Raw genomic sequence first — 19,458 nt, 5'->3', positions numbered from 1 at the left:
CAGCTCAGCCCACCCGGGGGCGGGGCTGGCTGGCATGTGGTGCTGGGGATTTGAACCGCGGTCCCTCTGCTTTGCCAAGCTTGTTCTAAATAGGTGCTTTAGACCACTGAGCCATCTCTCCAGCCCCGTCTTTTTCCTTTTTCATGTTCACAAACGACGTGGAGCGTGCCGAGGTTGTACAGAGTAGGTCTTTTGTTTCCAAAGCCACCTATAAAAGCCATGGAAGAGTGAAAAAGCAAACACAACCTCCACGGTGACTTAATGTGGACAACTGCTTCAAGCAAACTTCAAAGCTTGATAATCAGGCATCTAAGTGTGAAAACAGAAACTATTAAGGAAGCATGCTATAATTCATACAGTGGCAATCCTGAGGTAGACAGGATACTAAACAAAACTGGGGTTTGCACCGATGAACTTTTGCTAATTGGCTTAGCCTAATCCATAGCATATGACTCCAATTTTATCCACGTTAGGTATCAAAAATTCACTGGTCACATACTTGCCTCCCAGAGAAAATGTGTGGAAAAGAAGGCAGGATAAGGGGCGGGGCGGGCAGTCCAAGTACTAGGCAGCAGCGGAAAAGGCAAACTGGGATCTCAGCACGCGCATGCGCTCGAGCAGCACAAGCAGATGCGTCTGAGACTTGGTTTCCTGACCCGAACTTGGGTTTGACAGCGCGTGGGGAGCCCAGGTGAGAGGGAGGTGAAAGCACTCTGCGAACAGAGCAAGCCACGCACTGAGCCAGGACAGAGCTGGCCGCAGCCCAGCTTTTGCCTCTGACCCCAGCCTGCGGGCCCGTGGAGCAGCTGGGGCTGTGTCGTGGGAGGTGGGCTTCGCTGTGTGCTCAGCTCTCTCCATCACCCTGTGTGTGGAAGGTGACAGCAACAGCACAACCAGTTCGCACCGACTGAAAGCACAGTGCAAATAGGTAGGCATATTTAATCAAACTGAACCTTAAAATTTTTTAGAATACCTTATTATAAGAACAATAAGGGCTAGAGATAAGTTCAGGGGTAAAGTGCCTGCCTGGCAAGTGTAAGTCCTGAGTTCAATCCCTGGTACTGAAAATAAACAAACAAACAAACAAAAAAAAAAAAAAAAAAAAAACATAGGTAAAATTTTAAATTTGAGATATATAGACTTAGGACCCTCACATCATGTAAACAAGAGCTCCAAACAGACTAGAGACCTAAATTTAAAAAGCAAAACTTTGATATGCTTGAGAGAAAGGTAGAGAAGCCTTTCTTATAGAAAAACTACAAATTTGAACATAAAAGATAGGTAAATTTGGTCACAGTAAAAATCAAAACTCCTCACATTAAAATATGAAGAATGCCTACAAATTTATTTTTAAAAATGCAAATAGTCCAGTAGAAAATGAGCAAAATATATGAACAGGTACTTCACAGAGTAAGAATCACAAATATTTAGGTAACATATGAAAAGATACTCAAACCCACTTAAAGAAACCATGAGGCCAGCCAGATAGCTCAGTGGACTAAAGTACCTGCATAGGTAGACACAGGGACCATGATTCGATTCTCAGCATGCTGTGTGGACCCCACCCCTGGGATGTACTAAGAAGGTGATTGAGACTGGGTGTGGTGGCACGCGCCTGTGATCCCAGTGCTTGGGAGGCTGAAAACAGGAGGATCACTACAAGTCTGATCTGTGTGGTGAGACCCTGTATTTAATACAAGAAAGAAAGAAAGAAAGAAAGAAAGAAAGAAAGAAAGAAGCAGAGGCTGGGGAGATAGCTCAGCAGTCTAATCACCTGCCTGGCAAGCACAAGGACTTGGGTTTGATCCCCAATACTGCATGCCCTGCTAGCCCCGGAACCCCAGGTACGCTGCACCTGCCAACAAAACTGGGTGTGTTGGTGCATGCCTTTAATCCCAGCACTGGGGAGGCTGAGACAGGAGGATCACTATGAGTCTGAGCTGTGTATTGAGACCCTGTATCCAATAAATAAAATCTGAAAAAAGAGCTTTGCATCCCTGTGATTAGGAAAGGTAAGAAGCCTGTGGACATCAAATGCTGGCAAGAATGTGGAAAATCAGAAATGTGTGTGTCATGGTAACCGCATGCTAACAGCCTGAACTGGTTGAAAGCGCCTGGGCGGTCTGGTAAGGTTGAAGAGGTGAACGCCAGCCAAGCGTACAGTCAGGCTCGGGGGCTTGTACCTCAGAGGTGACCTTGTGTATGTGTGAAAGACACACATAGAAGGATGGTAAGGCACTGCCACTTTCCTATTGTTATAAAATTCTGTTTACCTTTTTTCAATTAAAAAAAAAACAGTAATAGACCAGGGTGTACAATTCAGGAGTAGAGCTCTTGCTCAGCATATGTGAGGCCCTGAGTTCCCCAGCACCACACATACACACAAAAAAGAAAAAGACAAAAACAATGAGCATAGAAAGTGTTAATAGGGCTGGGGAGATGGCTCAGTGGAATAAGCGCTTCCCTGGCAAGTGCAAGGGCCTGAGTTCAATCCCTGGTTCCGCCAAAAAAAAAAAAAAAAAGAAAGAAAGTGTTTATAGTAATAAAGCAATTCACACATTCACCTTCCTGAGGATGGATAGCTAGCAAAAAATTAGAGAAGCATTATGCACGAGGAAGTTTAAAATGAGATTGGCGCTTCACGTATCAACTGATAAAGACACATGGTAAAGATATAAATGCTACAGGGAAAAAGCAAGCTGCATTTACTAAATTCAAAAACTTGAAAAATAATGTACACTTGATGGCTGTACGCATTTATAGCAAAGGTAGCAAAACATGCAGGGGAGTAGAAAACGCTAAACTCGGCAAAATAATTGCCTGTAATAGAGGGGAAGGAAACAGAACTGGGGAGTGTACACCAGGCCCGCGTTTCTCGCAAGGCACCGGTTCGCAAGCTGGGGGCGGCGCCAGGACCTGCACTGCTATGCCCGCCCGTGCTTGGCACTTCATCACAAAGGCGAACACCGCCTCCCGGTGGGCGTGTGCACAGAGCGAAGGGCGCTCTACCCCTCGCCCGGAAACGGCTGCCGCGTGCTCTTCTGGGGTCCGGCCCCGACACAGCTGGAAATGCATGGAAATGCAGGCCGTTAGGCCAGGGCCGTCCACAAAGAGCCTCTGAGACTGCCCGAGAGCACGCTGTCCCCAGGGCAGAAAAGGTAAAATAGAAAATAAAATTACTTTAGTATCACAATATATTTAATAAAGAGAGAACCGAAAGAGAACACCGTAGCAAGAAATAGCTAAATTACAGTCTTCCCTCTGACTCCAACTCACTTAAATCATCAGGCAATTTCAGGTAATCTCATCTGTTTCCATTTTCCCAGATGTAATGTTTGGGATGGCGATGTTTTCTCCTTTCCATTTCTGGCTAACTGCGGGCGTGCTTTGAGGATTAGTATCTAGTGTGCCTGTACAGTGTTTGGTAGCTTCAGGAAACACAGCAGAGAGAAGAAAAGATCATTCTGAGCAGCGTAACGAGGTGGAACGTTAACCTGGCAGGTGCAGCCCTGAAGCCGCGCACATTTTATTGAATGGAAAGGCATCCCCAGTAATTCCAGAGTACACGAAGGTATCTCGTGCCACACAAGTTTCAGGGATCTCCCCGGGACGGAGACTTGTGTTAACACGCAACCCAAAAGCGTACGCTGCTATGGTGTTACTACCGTGGCAGAGTGTCCTCTTGGAAGTCCTAGGATGTGGCCAGAACGTTACGCACCCGTGCACCGCAGAGGCCGTGTAGGAATGTCACTGATGACGAGAGTCTGGTGACGTACCAACCCCCAAAGAAGGCAGGCAAGGTTTTCTAGAGCCAGAGAACAAAGATGTACATGTGGCTCTCTCTGCATACAAGGAGAGGATTTGCTGCGGAGCGCATTGTGAGAATTCCATTCTGCCCTAGTGACGCCGGCCGGTGCCGCGGTTAGCAGCCTGGACACCAGGGCGGGACGGGCTGGGCTGTGCTCGCCGCTTCCCCGTGTGACCTCGGAGCCCGCTGCACTTTTCTCAGCCTCAGTTGCTTCCTCTGCAATAGGCATCAGAGACTGTCCACTGCGCAGCAGTGACAGCAGATGAAATGGATAAAGCATGCGGGGCGCTTAGCAAGAGGCTGGCACCGAGGGGGCCGATGGCTGGGAGGTAGTGTGGGTTTTCCTTTCTTTTTTTCTTCCTCTCTCCCTGCCTTCCTTCTTTCCCCTCTCTTTCTTCATTGTCGAGGCCTCCCATGTACCTAGATGCTTTAGTAAGGTGTCCATGTAATTTCTCAGCATGCCCTCTGCGGGCCTATATTTGAACATTCACAGGGAGGAGGATACGGTTCGCAGGGAGCAGGGCTCAGGCCCAAGCGCACATAGCCGGGCTGCTGATAACTGACCGGAATGCAGGCTTCTGCCTCCAAAGCCCACAGCGTCCAGCACACAACGTTGTTAACTCCCACACTGCCTACAGGAAGCTGGCAGGGTCCTGTGGACGCTCTGAGGGAAAGAAAAGGCTTTATCTGTATCTGGGCTAGCTCAGCACAATGATGCCTTCCTAGTGCCCACCAGCAAACGGCGGAAGACCCCTGTGAGGATGTGCTGCGCGGTCCCAGAGGAGGCTGAGGGCAATCCAAGCTCTAGAGCAACAATCTCAACAGGTCACCATAAAGCCACAGATAAATTGTAAAGGCATGTGTGTGTGTATGCGTGCCCGCACATGTACAAGTGCACACAATGGGATATGCTGTATATATAAACACAACTATCTCTCTGGAAATCTATCAATTATCAGAATAGAACTCAGCTCTGAATGCTGGAGAAAAGTTTGCTCACGTTTGCTGGTGCCTGTAGTTGACTTACGGGCCTGTAGCTGAAACAAGAACCAGGTGTACGTGATTTGGATTCAGCGTCCAAAATTAACGAAGCCCTATCAAATGAAGCAGAGCAGGGACAGAGGAGGAGCGAGAGGAAAGCTTCCAGGGAAGGCACGGGCGTGAGTCACCCTGAAGCACTTGCAGGTCGGTCCAGCGAGAAAGGCTGCAGGCCTGGCAGGCACCATAAAAGGAGAGGCAGATGCCTCGAGGAAGAGGATACGGGAAAAGACAGCCTTTTGAAAGGAATACAGACCTCCTAGAGAGAGGCCTAAGAAATTATCCTGGCTTCCACTGCTGAGATCTGGCAAAAGGAAAGGCCACTGCGGTTCGCGGGTAACTCCAAACCCACACAAAAAAGAAAGCCTCCTTCCTTTCCAAAGTAGATCAGTCTGGATATTTCAATGAGGAAACAAAGCAAACTCAGTGGACGAAAGGCACGCAGTTTAGATATGTACGTTCCAGGGATGATGTCAGGACAAAGAATCGCGATGGAAAGAAGTCACAAACTTTGGGACCACGCTGCTAAATGCAAAAGTAACTCTGGAGAACAACTTGTTATACTAAAACCCGGCTGGTGTTCAACCCAGATGCGTACAAGGTCCGCCATCTGCTGGCAATATCTGGTACTGCTATTTTGGAAAGCGTTTTGGAGGCAGTGCCAGCTTGTTGGAGAGGGCAATTCACCGTTTGTAGCAATGTTGCCCTCAAAACTAAACGTTAGTCACACCTCAACAGAGGCAATGAATATCACATTCTTGAACTTCTCATCTGTATATTTCCTGCCTTCCAAGATAGGTCAGTGCCTACTTCGGAGCAGGAAAAGATTGTGGATAAATAAGCTCTCCTGGCCGCCCACAGCCCTCTTCCTCCTCCCGTTACGTAAATAGAATTGCATAACGGTTCTTCTGGGTCTGGTTTCTTGAGCTAAACACTGTGTTCCTGAGAGCTAACCATGATTAATCAAGGAGCAGTTTGGCCATTTTATTTGTAAGTAGAGATAGCAATTTTATTCTATTTCTGAGAAACATTTGGGTTGTTTTCCAATTCTTGGACAGTATAAATAAAGAAGCGCCCAACACCCTGGGCTGTGCCTTGGCCCACGAGACCATGTATCTGTGTCCCACCTCCTGGGCCACAACGGATGTCGGCAGTCTTTCAAGGAGTCTTAGCAGGGCTGTCACGGCCTCGGATCTCAGTGTTCATTTCCCTGATACGCATAGTAGCTGCGTAGCCTTTTTTTGTGGAAGGACTCCTGCACTTTTTTTCTGTTCAGTTGCTTGAATTTGTTTTAATGAAATATTGGGGCTCCTTACAGCTTCTAGACATGAGCCCTGTGTCAGTTACATGCATCACCAATGACTTCTTCCCTTCTGCGCCGGCCCGGGGTATAAACATGGTGATTTAATTACACAGGACCATGTGGCACCCACAGAGCGTCAGTGTGCTCCAAGGTCCCTACACTGTCTGGAAGCCATTAATTGATTGAGAATTAGACTATAATCAGTCAAAAGCATAAGTGATAATGTATAATTTACAAGCTAATGGGTAGAAAATGGAATAATAAAAATATTTAGATGTAATCTACACAACAGCAAGAAACAATATAAACTTGGCAGGATAAAAAAATGCAAAGACTTAAAACTATGAAAGAGGGTATAAAGCTAAATTTTTATGGCAAGTGGAACATCAGGCAAGACACGGAGGACGAGAAAGGACAAGAACCACAGAGGAGCCAAGTCACAGATGGAGAATTCTGCTCCTTCCAACGAAACAGCCTCCTGGGATGTACAACCAAGAATGGCAGAGCTCTGAAGACATGGGTGGCTTGCCAGTTACACTTGGAGATTTTAAAATACAGTACACCTCACCTTAAAAACTAGCATATCAAATTGGCAAAACATAAAGATATAAATTGGAATAACAGAAGTAATAAGATCAAACTCATATAGATTTGCTAGCATGTGAAATACAATAAATAACAAATGTTATTTCTTTCAGACTGTACTGGAACGTTTGCAAAAGTTGTCAACGGACTAGGCCACAAAGAAAGCACCAATAAATGTCAAAGAATTGATGCAGATATGTTTTGGTCATCAATGTAATAAAATTAGACAGCGATAACATCAGAATACCTCAAAAGCTCACATATGTCTGCAAACTGAAATACCCATCAGTTGAGTAATCTCTGCACTAAAGAGAACTAAGTTAAGAAATTCTTAGAATGTCCTGACACGGATGAAGTTACAATGCTGCAGTGCTACGTGTTGTAATACAGGAGGTACAGCTAAAGCATGGTTCATAGGGAAATTCTGCAGACTATTTCTGATATTTGGACTGGAACCACTTTTTAACCAAACTCCCAAAATGCAAATCAAAAGGTAAATATGGATGGATTTGACTCTAACAAAATAAAGAACTTCTATGTCATGAAGAGCATGAACAAAATAAATTAAACATTAAAAAAACAGAATAACAGATAAAAAGACTCTGATTACCCATAGGAGCAAACAGAAAATTCCAAAGACGAAATAAATGCTCAGAGGCTATGCATAGAAAGGGAATCCTGAGTGGCTAGGAAGTATAGAAAGAGGCACTCAAACTCATGAATAAGATAAATATAAGTAGGATTTCACATAATTAGCACATTGCATCCATCAAGGTGGCAACAGGCAGGAAGATGACAACGCCAGCTATTGCTGGGACATGAGAAACAGCAATCTGTCTGTCCAGCAAGAGGGAATGCTGACAGGCTCAGCAATCAGCAGATGCTCAGGGAATTAGGAGTGTGTTTCTACCCCCACCCCGGGAGCCCCACCCAAGGCGTGAACCTCAAATGAGGCCTCAGTTACAGGAGGTGAACACTCATGAATATTCACACCAGCCCTGGTGGCAGCAGCGAGCAGGGGACAGCTCAGTGTCCCCTGCTAGGAGGTGGATAAAAAAACACGCTGCATGCATCCCATGAAGCACCACACAGAGGACAGAAGCAAGGAGCTGATATACAAGCAACAGCTCCGAAGAGTTGAGTAGAGAAAAAGTAAGGAACCGAACAAGATAGACACAAGTATATATAAATTTAAAGCACACATGAACTAAATACTACTTATTCAGAGATCCAGTTGAGGACATAAACCATCACTGAAATTGACATCTGTGCAGTGAGAAGGAAGAGAAGGAAAGTGAAAGCGGGAGGAAGGAAATCGTTTACTTAAAAAAGGGGCCCGCCGTAATCCCAGCACTTGGGAGGCTGAGGCAGAAGGATCACCAAGAGTGTGAGGCCAGCTGGGGCTACACAGTGAGTCCAGGGAGCATGAACTACACACAGTGAGACCCTGTCTTAATAAGAAGAAAGGGTCCACGGGGGCTTGCACGGACAGATGCACTTGACACTTGCAGCCCAAACACCCCAGACAAAACAAGGAGAAACTGATCACACACACACACACACACACACACACACACACCCATATATATATTTATTTTATTTATTTGTTATTTTTTTTTATGGAACCAGAGATTGAACTCAGGCCCTTGCACTTGCCAGGGAAGTGCTTATTCCACTGAGCCATCTCCCCAGCCCCATTTATTTTAAAGCTCGAGTCAGAGTTGGCCTTTTCCATTTTCCATCCATGCGGAGGCCTCAGCTGTGTGCACTTGGGGCTCTTTCCCAGTTCATTTCTCAGAATGGTCCTGTCGGTGCTGAGTCCTCCTGTGCACACAGTCTGGTAATGAAGGTAGAACGGACTCTGGCTTTGCCTGCAGGTGCCCATGTAGGCCAGCTGGGATCCTGCTTCTTCTAGAACAGACTTTCTGCTGTCTTCTTCCCCCCACAACTCCATCCTTGTCCACAGCAAGGGCATACTCTGGCACCCCAAGACTCAGGAACTGGAACAGGGCTGTGCCTTCAGTCAGGGTAAAGGTGCCAACCACTAAGGCGCATGGCCTTTTCTTCCTATCATGTCCAGCCTGATTTATCAGGTGAGTGCACAGTGGGGTGGAGGGCAAAGAACAACTGTCTTATTAACACAGGTTCAGATGTGAGTAGGATCGTTCTCCCTTGAGGCCCGGATCACCAAATCTATCCACTGAAGCCTTTCAGAGTGGAGCAGTGGAGGGATGGGGGCGGGAAGTAAGGGAGGGCAGAAGGGAAGGACGCTGAAGCGGCAGGCAGGAAGGCAGCAGGAAAATGTCAGCAGGGAGGTAACGCCCTGACATCTAGCATGCTGGGTGGATATGGGGGTTCCTGACACCAAGGGACAAGTGTCACTCAGGTTTGTCTTGGTCAGGCTGCTCTGATATGACTGGGCTGCTCTTTTACTTCCGGATGACAGCCTGGAGAGATGTGGTGGACAGGCTCCATAAGGAAGCCACGCTGTCTAAAGACAGACTCTAGCAGCAAGAGCCTGCAGCTGCACGCAAACAACACTGTAAACTCGACACTTACTGTGCAAATGACAATTTGATTCGTGCTTGGGCTTCTATCCACTCTTCCTTTATAATCCTTCCACACTGCAGCAGCTCCTTGGAAAGTTTCTCCGCTTTCACCAAATTCTCGGAAGCATCCTTAAATCTGGATTGTGTTCAGGAAAGTCTACTTGACTCTAGATCCTGACACCTTGGGTCCTGGGCTGCCTCGGCCTTCGCACTGCCTGTGGTCATCTACCAAATTTGTACTCACCCTGAGAACTGAAGCTAAGTATTATATGAGAAAGATGCTTATTTGCAAAGATCAGAGACAAAAGGATACTTCTGAAGGGAAAGGTAGGCTCTCCCCATGGTATGGAAGAGCTCTACGGAGCACTTGAAGACATCCGTGTTGTCACTGTAGGGAGGCACGATAAAGTCGGTGAGGATTTCTTTGGCTTTTTCTGCATGTTGCTTTGCTTGCAGTGAAAATCCTGTGGACAAAGAAAATACAGTCGTGGTTTCTTTTTTTACTCTCAGATGGGCAGGAACATCGTTCTCTCTGGCCCAGGGATCTCACAGGGCTTCTGCACACATGAAATGGTGCAAGGACATATGTGTATCCAGGCAGCAGAGATTCTACCATGACTGTACTAATCCCAGTGCCGTTTTCTACTGATTACTCAAGACACAAATGTTCCCCAAATGGCCTTTTCAGAGCTAAACAGAACAAGATGGAATTGAACAGCTTTGAAACCTTACCAATATCAGACATAAAATATCTTACAAATAATTATAAAAAAACAAATAGGATACAAGGACTGTATTCTGGGCAGGAAGTAAGATACTCGTGAATCTAAATCTTGGCTCTGTGACAGCAATCTTAATGAAATACTAAAAATTCTAGGTCTTCTGCCCACTCTCTCTAACCATAGTTATTTTAACAGAGTACATGTACAGTGGTACAGCAGCTTCTGGTACGCCTACAGAAGCTACTCAAGATGGCTTTCTCTAAGGGCCAGGGAGATGGCTCAGTGGAATAAGCGCTTCCCTGGCAAGTGCAAGGGCCTGAGTTCAATCCCCAGTTCCACCAAAAAAAAAAAAAAAAAAAAAAAAAAAAGATGGCTTTCTCCACGTGCTCTAGGGCCCTTCTCTAGGCTTATCAGCCTGGAAGGGGTGACACTGATGGGGACCAGACAGGAATCTGTGCTCTGTACTTCCCACACTCTCACCACCTACTGATGTCCCCTCCCACACTACAATGGCCGTCGTCAATTTCCTATTCTGTTTTGAAATCCTGTATCATTTTTACTGTTTTTTTTGTTGCTTTTTGGTTTTGTCCTTTTTTTGTTTTTCTTTCTCTTTAAAATAGAATTTAATAAATATTTTAAAAATTAATTAATTATTTGGTACAGGATCTCACTACACAGTTCAGACTCATAGTGATCCACCTGTCTCAGTCTCCCCAGCACTGGGATTAAGGCATGTGCCACCATACCCGGTTTCAGGGTTGGCATGGTGCACCCAGTGTTCTGGGGCCAGCATGGCATGTGGGCCAGGGGATTTTTTTGTGTGTGGAACTGGGGATTGAACTCAGGCCCTTGCGCTTGCCAGGGAAGCGCTTATTCCACTGAGCCACCTACCCGGCTGGGCCAGGGGATTGAACTCAGGTCTTTGCCCAGAAGGTGGTTAGACCACTGAGCTCTTTGCCCAGCCCAATAAATAACATTTTCATAAAAATCCAAAAACAAATGGAGAAAAGACTTTCACGATGATTTATGGCTATCAATATCTACAAGAATTAGATCATTTAGTGTGCAAGTGTCTTTTAGCCATTACGTACTGCACAAATGTTAGTGAAATAAATTGGTCTGCAAACAAAAAAGAACTAGCACTCAGTGTCTTGGATACAGGGCAGGTGGAAGTTCACAAATGTCAGCTCTGAAGTAAGGCCATCTGGGATGAAGTCCCTGCTGGGAGGGAGGCAACACTGCTGGGGGACAATGGCTTCAGTTTCCTCTAAACAGTAATGATAATAGTACCTTCCTCACTAAACTCCGATAAAGACTGAGAAGGGCCATGAACGAAACATACCACAGTGCCCTCACTTGGGTATCCTCATTCAACAGTGGACACTGCTTTTATGTTAAATGGAGAAAGGCTCTACCAGAAAAGGAGCTGCCGAAGCACATTGCCTGAAATCCCAGATGGAAGGTCCCAAGTATGTGAAGTTGTAGGTCTGAGTCCCAGATCAGCTATCTACTAACAGTGCCATCTAGGGCAGGCTGTTTCGGCTCAGATTTGCTGTTTCCTCTTGGTCTAGGAAATGGGAGGGGTCACACGAGATGATCTCCGAGGTGGTCCCTGGCTCTAAGGATCCTGGATCGGACGCTAAGCCCCACCTCCATAGACCGGAACAGAGTCACCAGCCGACAGTGCTACGCTTGGCACTGTGGTGTTTTCTACCATTACTGCTCATTCACTCATGGGACCAACTCTGGGATGTTAGGGTCACCCGCATCTTCAACCATCACTTTCGAGGTGAAGGAGCCGAGTTAGAGATGCATTGTTGCACATGGTCTTGTCCTGGGTCACATGGTGAGTGAGTAGAAAATGCCATGCTCTGGCTGTCTGCTGTTTCCGCCTTCCCTGTGCCTGTGTATTCTCCCCTCTTCTGCTTTCCCTGTGGGATGTTCCACACCTGCAGGTACAGTCCATGTGATCAGGGCAAAGGCGGCTTCTTTCCCAGCATGCAGTGAAGCCAAAAGTCGGGTCAGGCTAATGACATTGCTCCTTGCTTTTCTGGGTTTTTTTTTTGGCTGTGAATGCCTTCAGGGCAGGTTTGGCTGGCTTGAGTTGTGGGGATGGAACCACAGCAACCTGAGCCTGACTGCTTTGTTGAAGCAGCCACTTAAAGAACTGAGCTAAAGGGCAGGCTCCCTCTGTTTGTTTTTGAGACAGGATCTTCCATTACAGTTCAGGAATTCAGCCTGGCTTTGAACTCACTACGTAGCGGAGGCTGGCCTCGAGCTCAGTGATCCTCCTGCCTCAGCCTCCCAGGGGCTGGGATCACTGCCCTGCCCCAGCTCACCCAGCTGTTCCTTGCCTTCGACATAAAATGTAAATCACACCACACCGGTCTAACTAGGATTCCCCCAAATCTTGGGACCTTTCAGGGGTGGAGTGTTCTTTTTCTCCTAAGAATGCTTAGAAGGGAAACCTAAAGCAGCTGCTAGCCGTGCTGCCACCATGCAGGCACAGGATGGCTGAGAATGGAGCCAAGGAAAGGCAAATGGCTGAGTGGCGGGGACAGGGGAGCTGAGCGCTGGGCACGGAGTTTGAGCTTTAGGGATGGCTAGGTCTAAAGAAAGCTTTAATTTCGATTTTTTTTTAAAAAAAAATTTATGTATTTGGTATAGGGTCTTGCTACACAGCTCGGACTCGTAGTGATCTTCCTGTTTTCAGCCTCCCCAGTGCTGGGATTACAGACACACACCAGCATGCCCAGTCTCAGTGGTTGGCTCAGCGCGCCTGGGGGTGGGAGCAGCGCAGCATGTGGTGCCGAGATCGAACCCCAATCCCTGCACTTGCCAAGCAGGTGCTTAGTGCACTGAGCTATCTCGCCAGCCCTACCCTCGAGTTTTTAAGTTATATGAGCCAATATGTTTTTAGTTATTCCAGTTTTGGTTAACTTTTTGTTGTTATTGTTTGCTTTATTGTCGTTGTCATATCAAGAAACTTTCCATCAAGAAAAGCGTGAACCGAGTCCATTCTAAGCCCCTACTTTATGTCTTGGTTTTTTCTGCAACACCTTTGGACCTATAAGATTAATCATCTCCTAAGAACTTTAGTGTGAAGATTATAAAAAGACAAGCCCAGAAGGACAATCTTCCTTCTTCCCTTTGAATATTTATATGTTGTATACTTAAGATTGGCTCTTTCTAAAAAGAAATGGGTTCTCCATATTCAGAAAGGAGAATACTTAAAAAACTGATCCTTCTCGTTAAGTCGGAATCAAGTTTGAGAGAACAGCAGAGACTAGCCAATGTGCCCTCCTCAGAGCAAGGCGAGCTCACCTTTCATCTGGAGGTAGCCTTGGGCCAGATTAACGTGGGCCTCTGCGAGCTTCCAGTGGCAGTCGCCATAGCAAATCCTGGTCAGCGCTACGCAGCGCACAAGCTCCGGGACAGCCTGCTTGTACTGTTAGGAAAACAAAACGAACGTACCAGTTAGCTTAAAGCTTAGAGTCACACATCTCAAAACAGACTTTCATCTATTCAACAAGCATGTATTGGGTACCCACTCGGTGCTAAGCATGGTTCTGAGCACTTGAGCTCTATCAAGAACAAAATAAACAGTAGACATAAATAAATATAATTTACAGTACATATAAAGGTGAAAATGTTATGCTTTGTGTCTAGTTGTCCCCCCAAAGCCTCATAAAATCACAGGGTAGACTTACTTCTAGAGTTTGTGATGAACTCATGATCCACTGGGATTGTGGATATGAGTGCTGCTGGGATTATGGGTGTGAGTGCTGCTGGGACTGTGGACATGAGTGCTACACCCAGCCTAGGGCGGACAGCCTAAATGCAACATAAGGGAGACAGACTTGCTCTCTATAGCTGTTGTTGCTGCTACTCCTCCCACTTGCTTTTGCTGTTTTGCTGCCTTCCACTGCCATGAACTGCTGCCCTCTGCTGTGTGCCGCTCTGCCTTGGAGCCAGCTGAGTATGGACTGCAACATACTCCAGGAACTGTGAGCTAAATAAACCATTCCTTCCTTCATTTTGAATGTCAGGCATTTGTCCCAGCAAGAGAAGATCACTGAGACAGAATTAAAAATATGAAAGTATATTTTCCAGCTGTCCTTCAACAAGCGACTCTTACGTATTCTGCTACAGGCAGACGAGTGCTAGTGGTTTTCAGAGCTCTCAATTTGAAGCTCTCATCAGCTGCCTATTATATTAGCATAGTAAAGGAGATCATCATTGGGACTTTACTAAAGGACTGTGGGCCAGGACAAAGAGAAGAGAGAACCGTGCATTCTCAGCTTTGAGTATATTACTGTTCTTAGCTGACAACGGCCAGTGGGCAGCTGACCTAAGAGCAATGATACACTCAGAGCAAGGCTGGCGGTTTAATAACACAGCTCAAAAATCCTTTGACAATCCTTCCAGCCAGAGGTGGGGGTCTCTGTCACCATCTCTTTGAGCTTGCTTTGTGACAGTTTGGCCAATAAAATATAGAACATATGATGCATTGCCAGTTTTTAAACCCACATCTGAAGGAACTAATGAATCTCACTTTCTCCCTCTTCTTGGATGTCCTTCTTAGAATCTGGATATGGATTACACTTTTGGGTTCCTACCAGATCACTGTGTGTAAGTCACAACCTTCCACACCTCAGAATGCAGCCATCTTTGGAGATAGGGCCTTTAAAGAGGTGACTTGAGTTTGAGTGAGGCCAGCAGGGTGCACCCTACTGGTGTTGCTACAGAAGAAGAGAAAGACACACCAGGGTGGCGTGTACGTGGAGGAAAGACCATGTGGAGATAGTGGGTAGGGGTCTGCGAACCAAGGATAGAGGCCCCGGAAGGAAACCAACCCCACTAACGCCTAGATCCTGGACTTCTAGGCTCCCACACTGCAAGAAAATAAACCGCTGCTGCTTAAGCCCCTAACCCTGCGGTGTTTTGCTATCATGGCCCCAGCAGTCCAAAATGAAACCCAACCGCCAAGCTGTGAAGAACCCTAAGAGGTGCCCCGTGAGGCCCATGAGGAAAGGCACAGGTAGCCAGCACTGAGTAGTCAACTGCATGAGGAGCAGGTATTGTTGGTGTAGACTCTCTGTGCCCACCCAGCCTGAACACAGCTAAACACTGACCTCCACACAAACTGTAGGCTCCTGAGAAAAATAGCTTGATTCGGTTTGCTAAGCTTTGAGGTTTATGTGCCACAGACAACCCAGACGAGGCATGGGAGCTCATGACAGCAAGTAAACAGGGCAAAGAAGAAGGAAAACATGAACAAGGACAGAGGTATACAGAAGACTCAGGAGAAGGCCTCGGGTAGAACCCAGGCAAGGCCCATTAGAAACATCTGCACCCTGAAACCACACTGTTCTTGACAAAAATACACATCCAGTTCACCACAGAAAAGTCACTTCTGTGACCCAGCAGGAGGAAGCCAAGGGCGGTGTGCCTCCCCCAGAGTGCTGACAGAGGTGGACTTTGGCTCTTGTCTACAGTAACAGTTTCTTCTCACAGAGGTCATAGATGCTTGCTGTTGTCAAAAAGTATGTGAGCAAAAGGATGAAAACTAAAACCTCTCACAAGCTCACTTCACCGAGAGAAAACCAGGCTGCGAAGTAGCCTATTATTCTGTATTTTATGAACTCATTCATATATTTTTCTTCTTCAAAATAGGCCCATAGCGACCTGCTATTTTAACAATTTATGAACCTTTCTCATGCCATCTTCCATAAATCTTAATGGCAGCCCTGGGCTTATTGTATAGCTACATCATAATTGAACTACTTAGTCACCATTGTTGGGCATTTAGGTTTTATAACTTTTTTCTACTCTCTGAATAGCCTCTATGGAGATCAGGAACCAGGGTTCTCTGAACCCTGTGCTACAGCAAGGGAAGTCTAAGATGAACCTGAAAAGTCTTGGGCTAGATGTTAAGAAAGTGTTCAAGGGATAAGAGGATAGATCAACAACGTGGCCAGTTTGCAGGTGCTCTCACTGGCAAATACAAGACGACTGAAGCTTCAATGAAAATAATGGGTTGTAGACATCATAGTACTGGTGTAAAATACGACTTCCTGAACCTTTACAGGTGTGCATGAATAATAAATGAAGTGTGATGAAGGGAAAGCCCTTTCTTACCATGAAATACAAGCAAATGTCGAAAACATCCTGGAGCCAGAAGCCCGCTATTTGACAAGCATCGTAGATAATAACAGATTCAGGCAAGAAGCATCAGTGGATGCTGAAACTTAGGGGTGAAGGCTTGCATGTTTACACAGTCTCGGTGTATCTCCCTATTAGGTACTTAGTAATTACAGAGAAGTAACTTAACAATGAGCCAACCTGTCAGACAGCGCTTTAACCAAGCATTCGCAGTCAGCACCACAGCGATGAGCCCGAAGGACATTCTTTACTTTCTGGTATGATTCACTGAGGAGGTCTCTAACACGGTGTGTGCACTATTCCTGTCTCAAATGCAGCAGTGGAATAAAATCATGAGGAAATACAACACAAATTCAAATAAAGAGATATTCTACAGAATAATTGGAATGTACTTCTAAAAACTATCAAGACTGTGAAAAGTAAGTTAAGGCACTTGGGATTAGAAGAGACTACAGAGATGCGGCAGGCAGAAAGGTGCATGCTGTTAAGCGCAGCATCAGGAGGCTGAGGCAGGAGGACACAAGTTCAAGGCTAGTGTGGACTCAAGACAACAGTGAGTCAGGTGAGGGAGAAACTGTATTCAATATGAATTCATGGATTGAAATGTGGAGGCCCAGGGTTTAATCCTCAACACCAAAGAATGTTAAAAAAGGAGTAAAGCAAATGTTAGCAACTGGTGAACTGTAACTTTTTAGTAACTCTAAAATTATTTTTTAAAAATTTCCAAAAACCACACCATTTGCAAAGTGAATTACAACCTACAGATAATTCTGCAGACATTTTAAGGTGTCTCAAGGCACCCAGAACACAACATGAAGAGACTAACTGAACTGATTTTTCTTCCAACTCATGGGCTTCTCTCTTCACGTTAAATGCGGCACACACTCATGCCTGGGTGGTGTTTCCTCTTGCTAGAACTCTCTTCCTTCAGCTCCTCCGTGTGGGCTCCTTCTGTCTGTCACCTCCTCAGACTCCTCCCCAGGCCAGCCTGCCCAAGAGAAGCCTGTTCTGTTCCCTGCTTAGCACTCACTACAACCCCCAACTATCTGGTTTGTTCATAGTGTGAGTTGCCCCTCAGCTCCAGGATGACATGCAGGACACACGCCTTGCTGCACTATACACAGGAGAGAAGCACTAAATGCCTTTGGGTATTGAGATTAATTCTCTTGTTGAACTTTGGTTGAGGAGGGCTACTCGCTGGCAGCTTACCTAGCAGATGGCGTGGTACATGGGTAAGCACACATGCAAAGCCAAATTCATGCCCACTTACCACAACACTGTGCTTACTCCTGTACTCCTGACACTAATGAAGGTCACAGGCAAATCTCCAATCACCCAAGCAGACTGAGACCTTAGTCGGGGTTCTGCACTCGCCCTCTGCCATGTTTTCACCTCTCCATCTCCTTGTCCCCTCTGTCACCCAGGCCTGCTGAATTGTATGGTTGCATTCCCTTAAAAGGTCTTGGCCTCTCTACTGCTTCTGCCTTACACAGTTCAAGTCCTCATAAGTCCCTGCCAGGGTAACTGTGTGTATCTGTGTAACGCTCCTCTTCTATTTGCTCTGGGAATGATCATCCTCAAAGCTCAAACCTGCTCATGGTCTTCTCTTATTTATCATCCTTGGGTCTTTAAAGAAAATCGAAACACTTTGCTGGAGATTGAGTGCCCTGCTGGGAGTGGCTGAAGCTAGAAATTGGTCACATGCATGGGAGCAGGTCAAGGCCATGTACCTAAAGCAGTCAAGCTACCTCAGTCTTGAGAAAAGCATCCTTCCTGGACTATTTCAGTCATTAGTTGCTAGGCACCCTTCTGTCTCGTGATACTAACTTTGGAAAAGTATAAGTAAATGCCTCTACTGTTGTTGTTCTGTCCTCGTTTCCTATCAAGTAAAGAGGCCACTGCCTGACCTCAATCTTGTTTCTTGTCTTTATTTCCTAAATCCCCTCACCATTTCTCCTGGCAGCCACTGAGAGCCACATGGATCACAACAGCACCCTCCAGACCCCAGCTCTTACCCATAAAACCTCACTACAATCTTCCTCTCAAACAGCTCCTTCTAGTTCCCTGGTCAGACTGTGTTCCCTCAGGTCCTCGGTTCTTGCCCATCAACTATATTTGGCCAGAATTCTTTTGATATCTCCATCCCCTAGTTTTCTCCTAAGCACTGTTCCCTGTACAGACCAAGTGACTACCATCCCAAGGGGTGAGCCCCAGTTGCTGCCCATCACCACCTCCAGGACCATCATCCACCCCTCCTGTCTTGAATCTATCTCCTCTAAGCTGCGTCCACCACAGAACCCATAACACTGTCTACTGTAATCTCCCTCTTGTCTAGCACCTCAACCAAACCATAAATCCACTGAGGCAGAGGCTGTGGCTTTGCCCCCTCTACTTTTGGCACCTACACCAATGGGTAGACCAGGCACAGGGTAGAAGCTCGATAAATATTTAGTATAGCCTATGCCAACTGCTGAGCTTGGAGTCCTGACATCTTATATTCACTTGTAATCTGACAGAGGCTTTCTCTTATGTACCCTTTTGCTACAGTGTTCAGCTTAAGAACGTGAACTAAAATATCTACCTTCAGTCTTATGCGGTACTGTAGTTCAACTGCCAAAGAAAAGGTAGAGAATGGAAAGGCCTCTTACTTGGTGACTGCTGAGATAGGACTTGGCTTTCTCTTCACAGAGGTGGAGTTTCTCTCGAGGAGGCTGGAAAAGCACTGTCTGAGGCAGCTGGCTCTGGACCTTTTTTCTAGGACTGATGCTGACAGCAGCAACAACTTCGTCTAGGTGGCTGGATATGTGGATTTCTTCTGATTCTTGCATATTCTTATACACATTGTCCTCTAGTTTTAAAATGAAAAATGAGGGTGTTAAATAACTTCCATAGTTTCTCCTCCCTTCCCCAAGAAATTGAAGTTAGATTGAAGTTAGAATCTAGGAAACTTTCAACTCTATCGCTTTTGTGAACACAGTAAAAGCACATCCCAGAAGGTCCAAGTGGCTAGGACTGGCTTCTTTAAAAAGTTTCAGACTAATCTCCAGTTTCAACTAAACCAAATATTCTCTTTTCATTAGAAAAAATTATTGGATCAGCTGAACTCCAGTTAATCAAATAATATATCAACACTTAAGATAAAAATGGAGTCATGAGACTGGGTGTGGTGGCAGGTGCCTGTAATCCCAGCTCTTGGGAGGCTGTAAATAGGCAGATCACTATGAGTCCCACCTAGTAGTGAGCCATTAAACACCCTATAGACCCTTCCCTAAAATACAAAAAAAAAAA

The 19,458-nt window shown here is 46.0% G+C and overlaps 1 protein-coding gene across 5 annotated transcripts in view; it reads right to left on the bottom strand.

Moving 5' to 3' along the window:
• The window catches only part of Ttc23 (tetratricopeptide repeat domain 23), a 90,588-nt gene that overhangs the window by 51,196 nt on the left and 19,934 nt on the right, over positions 1-19,458 (bottom strand). For 4 of the 5 annotated variants that reach the window (XM_023709993.1, XM_023709997.1, XM_004623450.3 and 1 more), the window contains exons 2-5: positions 18,819-19,018; positions 13,330-13,453; positions 9,597-9,747; positions 9,294-9,419 (exon numbers count right to left, since the gene is read on the bottom strand). In XM_023709993.1, coding sequence (XP_023565761.1) covers positions 9,294-9,419; positions 9,597-9,747; positions 13,330-13,453; positions 18,819-18,998 — 581 coding nt within the window. In that variant the 5' untranslated portion in view covers positions 18,999-19,018. Of the gene's footprint in view, positions 1-8,373; positions 9,182-9,293; positions 9,420-9,596; positions 9,748-13,329; positions 13,454-18,818; positions 19,019-19,458 lie in introns of those variants that run through there. The other variant, XM_023710004.1, reaches the window with a different exon arrangement.

Source organism: Octodon degus, unplaced genomic scaffold, assembly GCF_000260255.1.
Source record: "Octodon degus isolate 3935 unplaced genomic scaffold, OctDeg1.0 scaffold00002, whole genome shotgun sequence".
Classification (NCBI taxonomy): domain Eukaryota; kingdom Metazoa; phylum Chordata; class Mammalia; order Rodentia; family Octodontidae; genus Octodon; species Octodon degus.
Note: the sequence above shows the minus strand (reverse complement) of the source record. Positions and strands in the feature narration are given on the sequence as shown.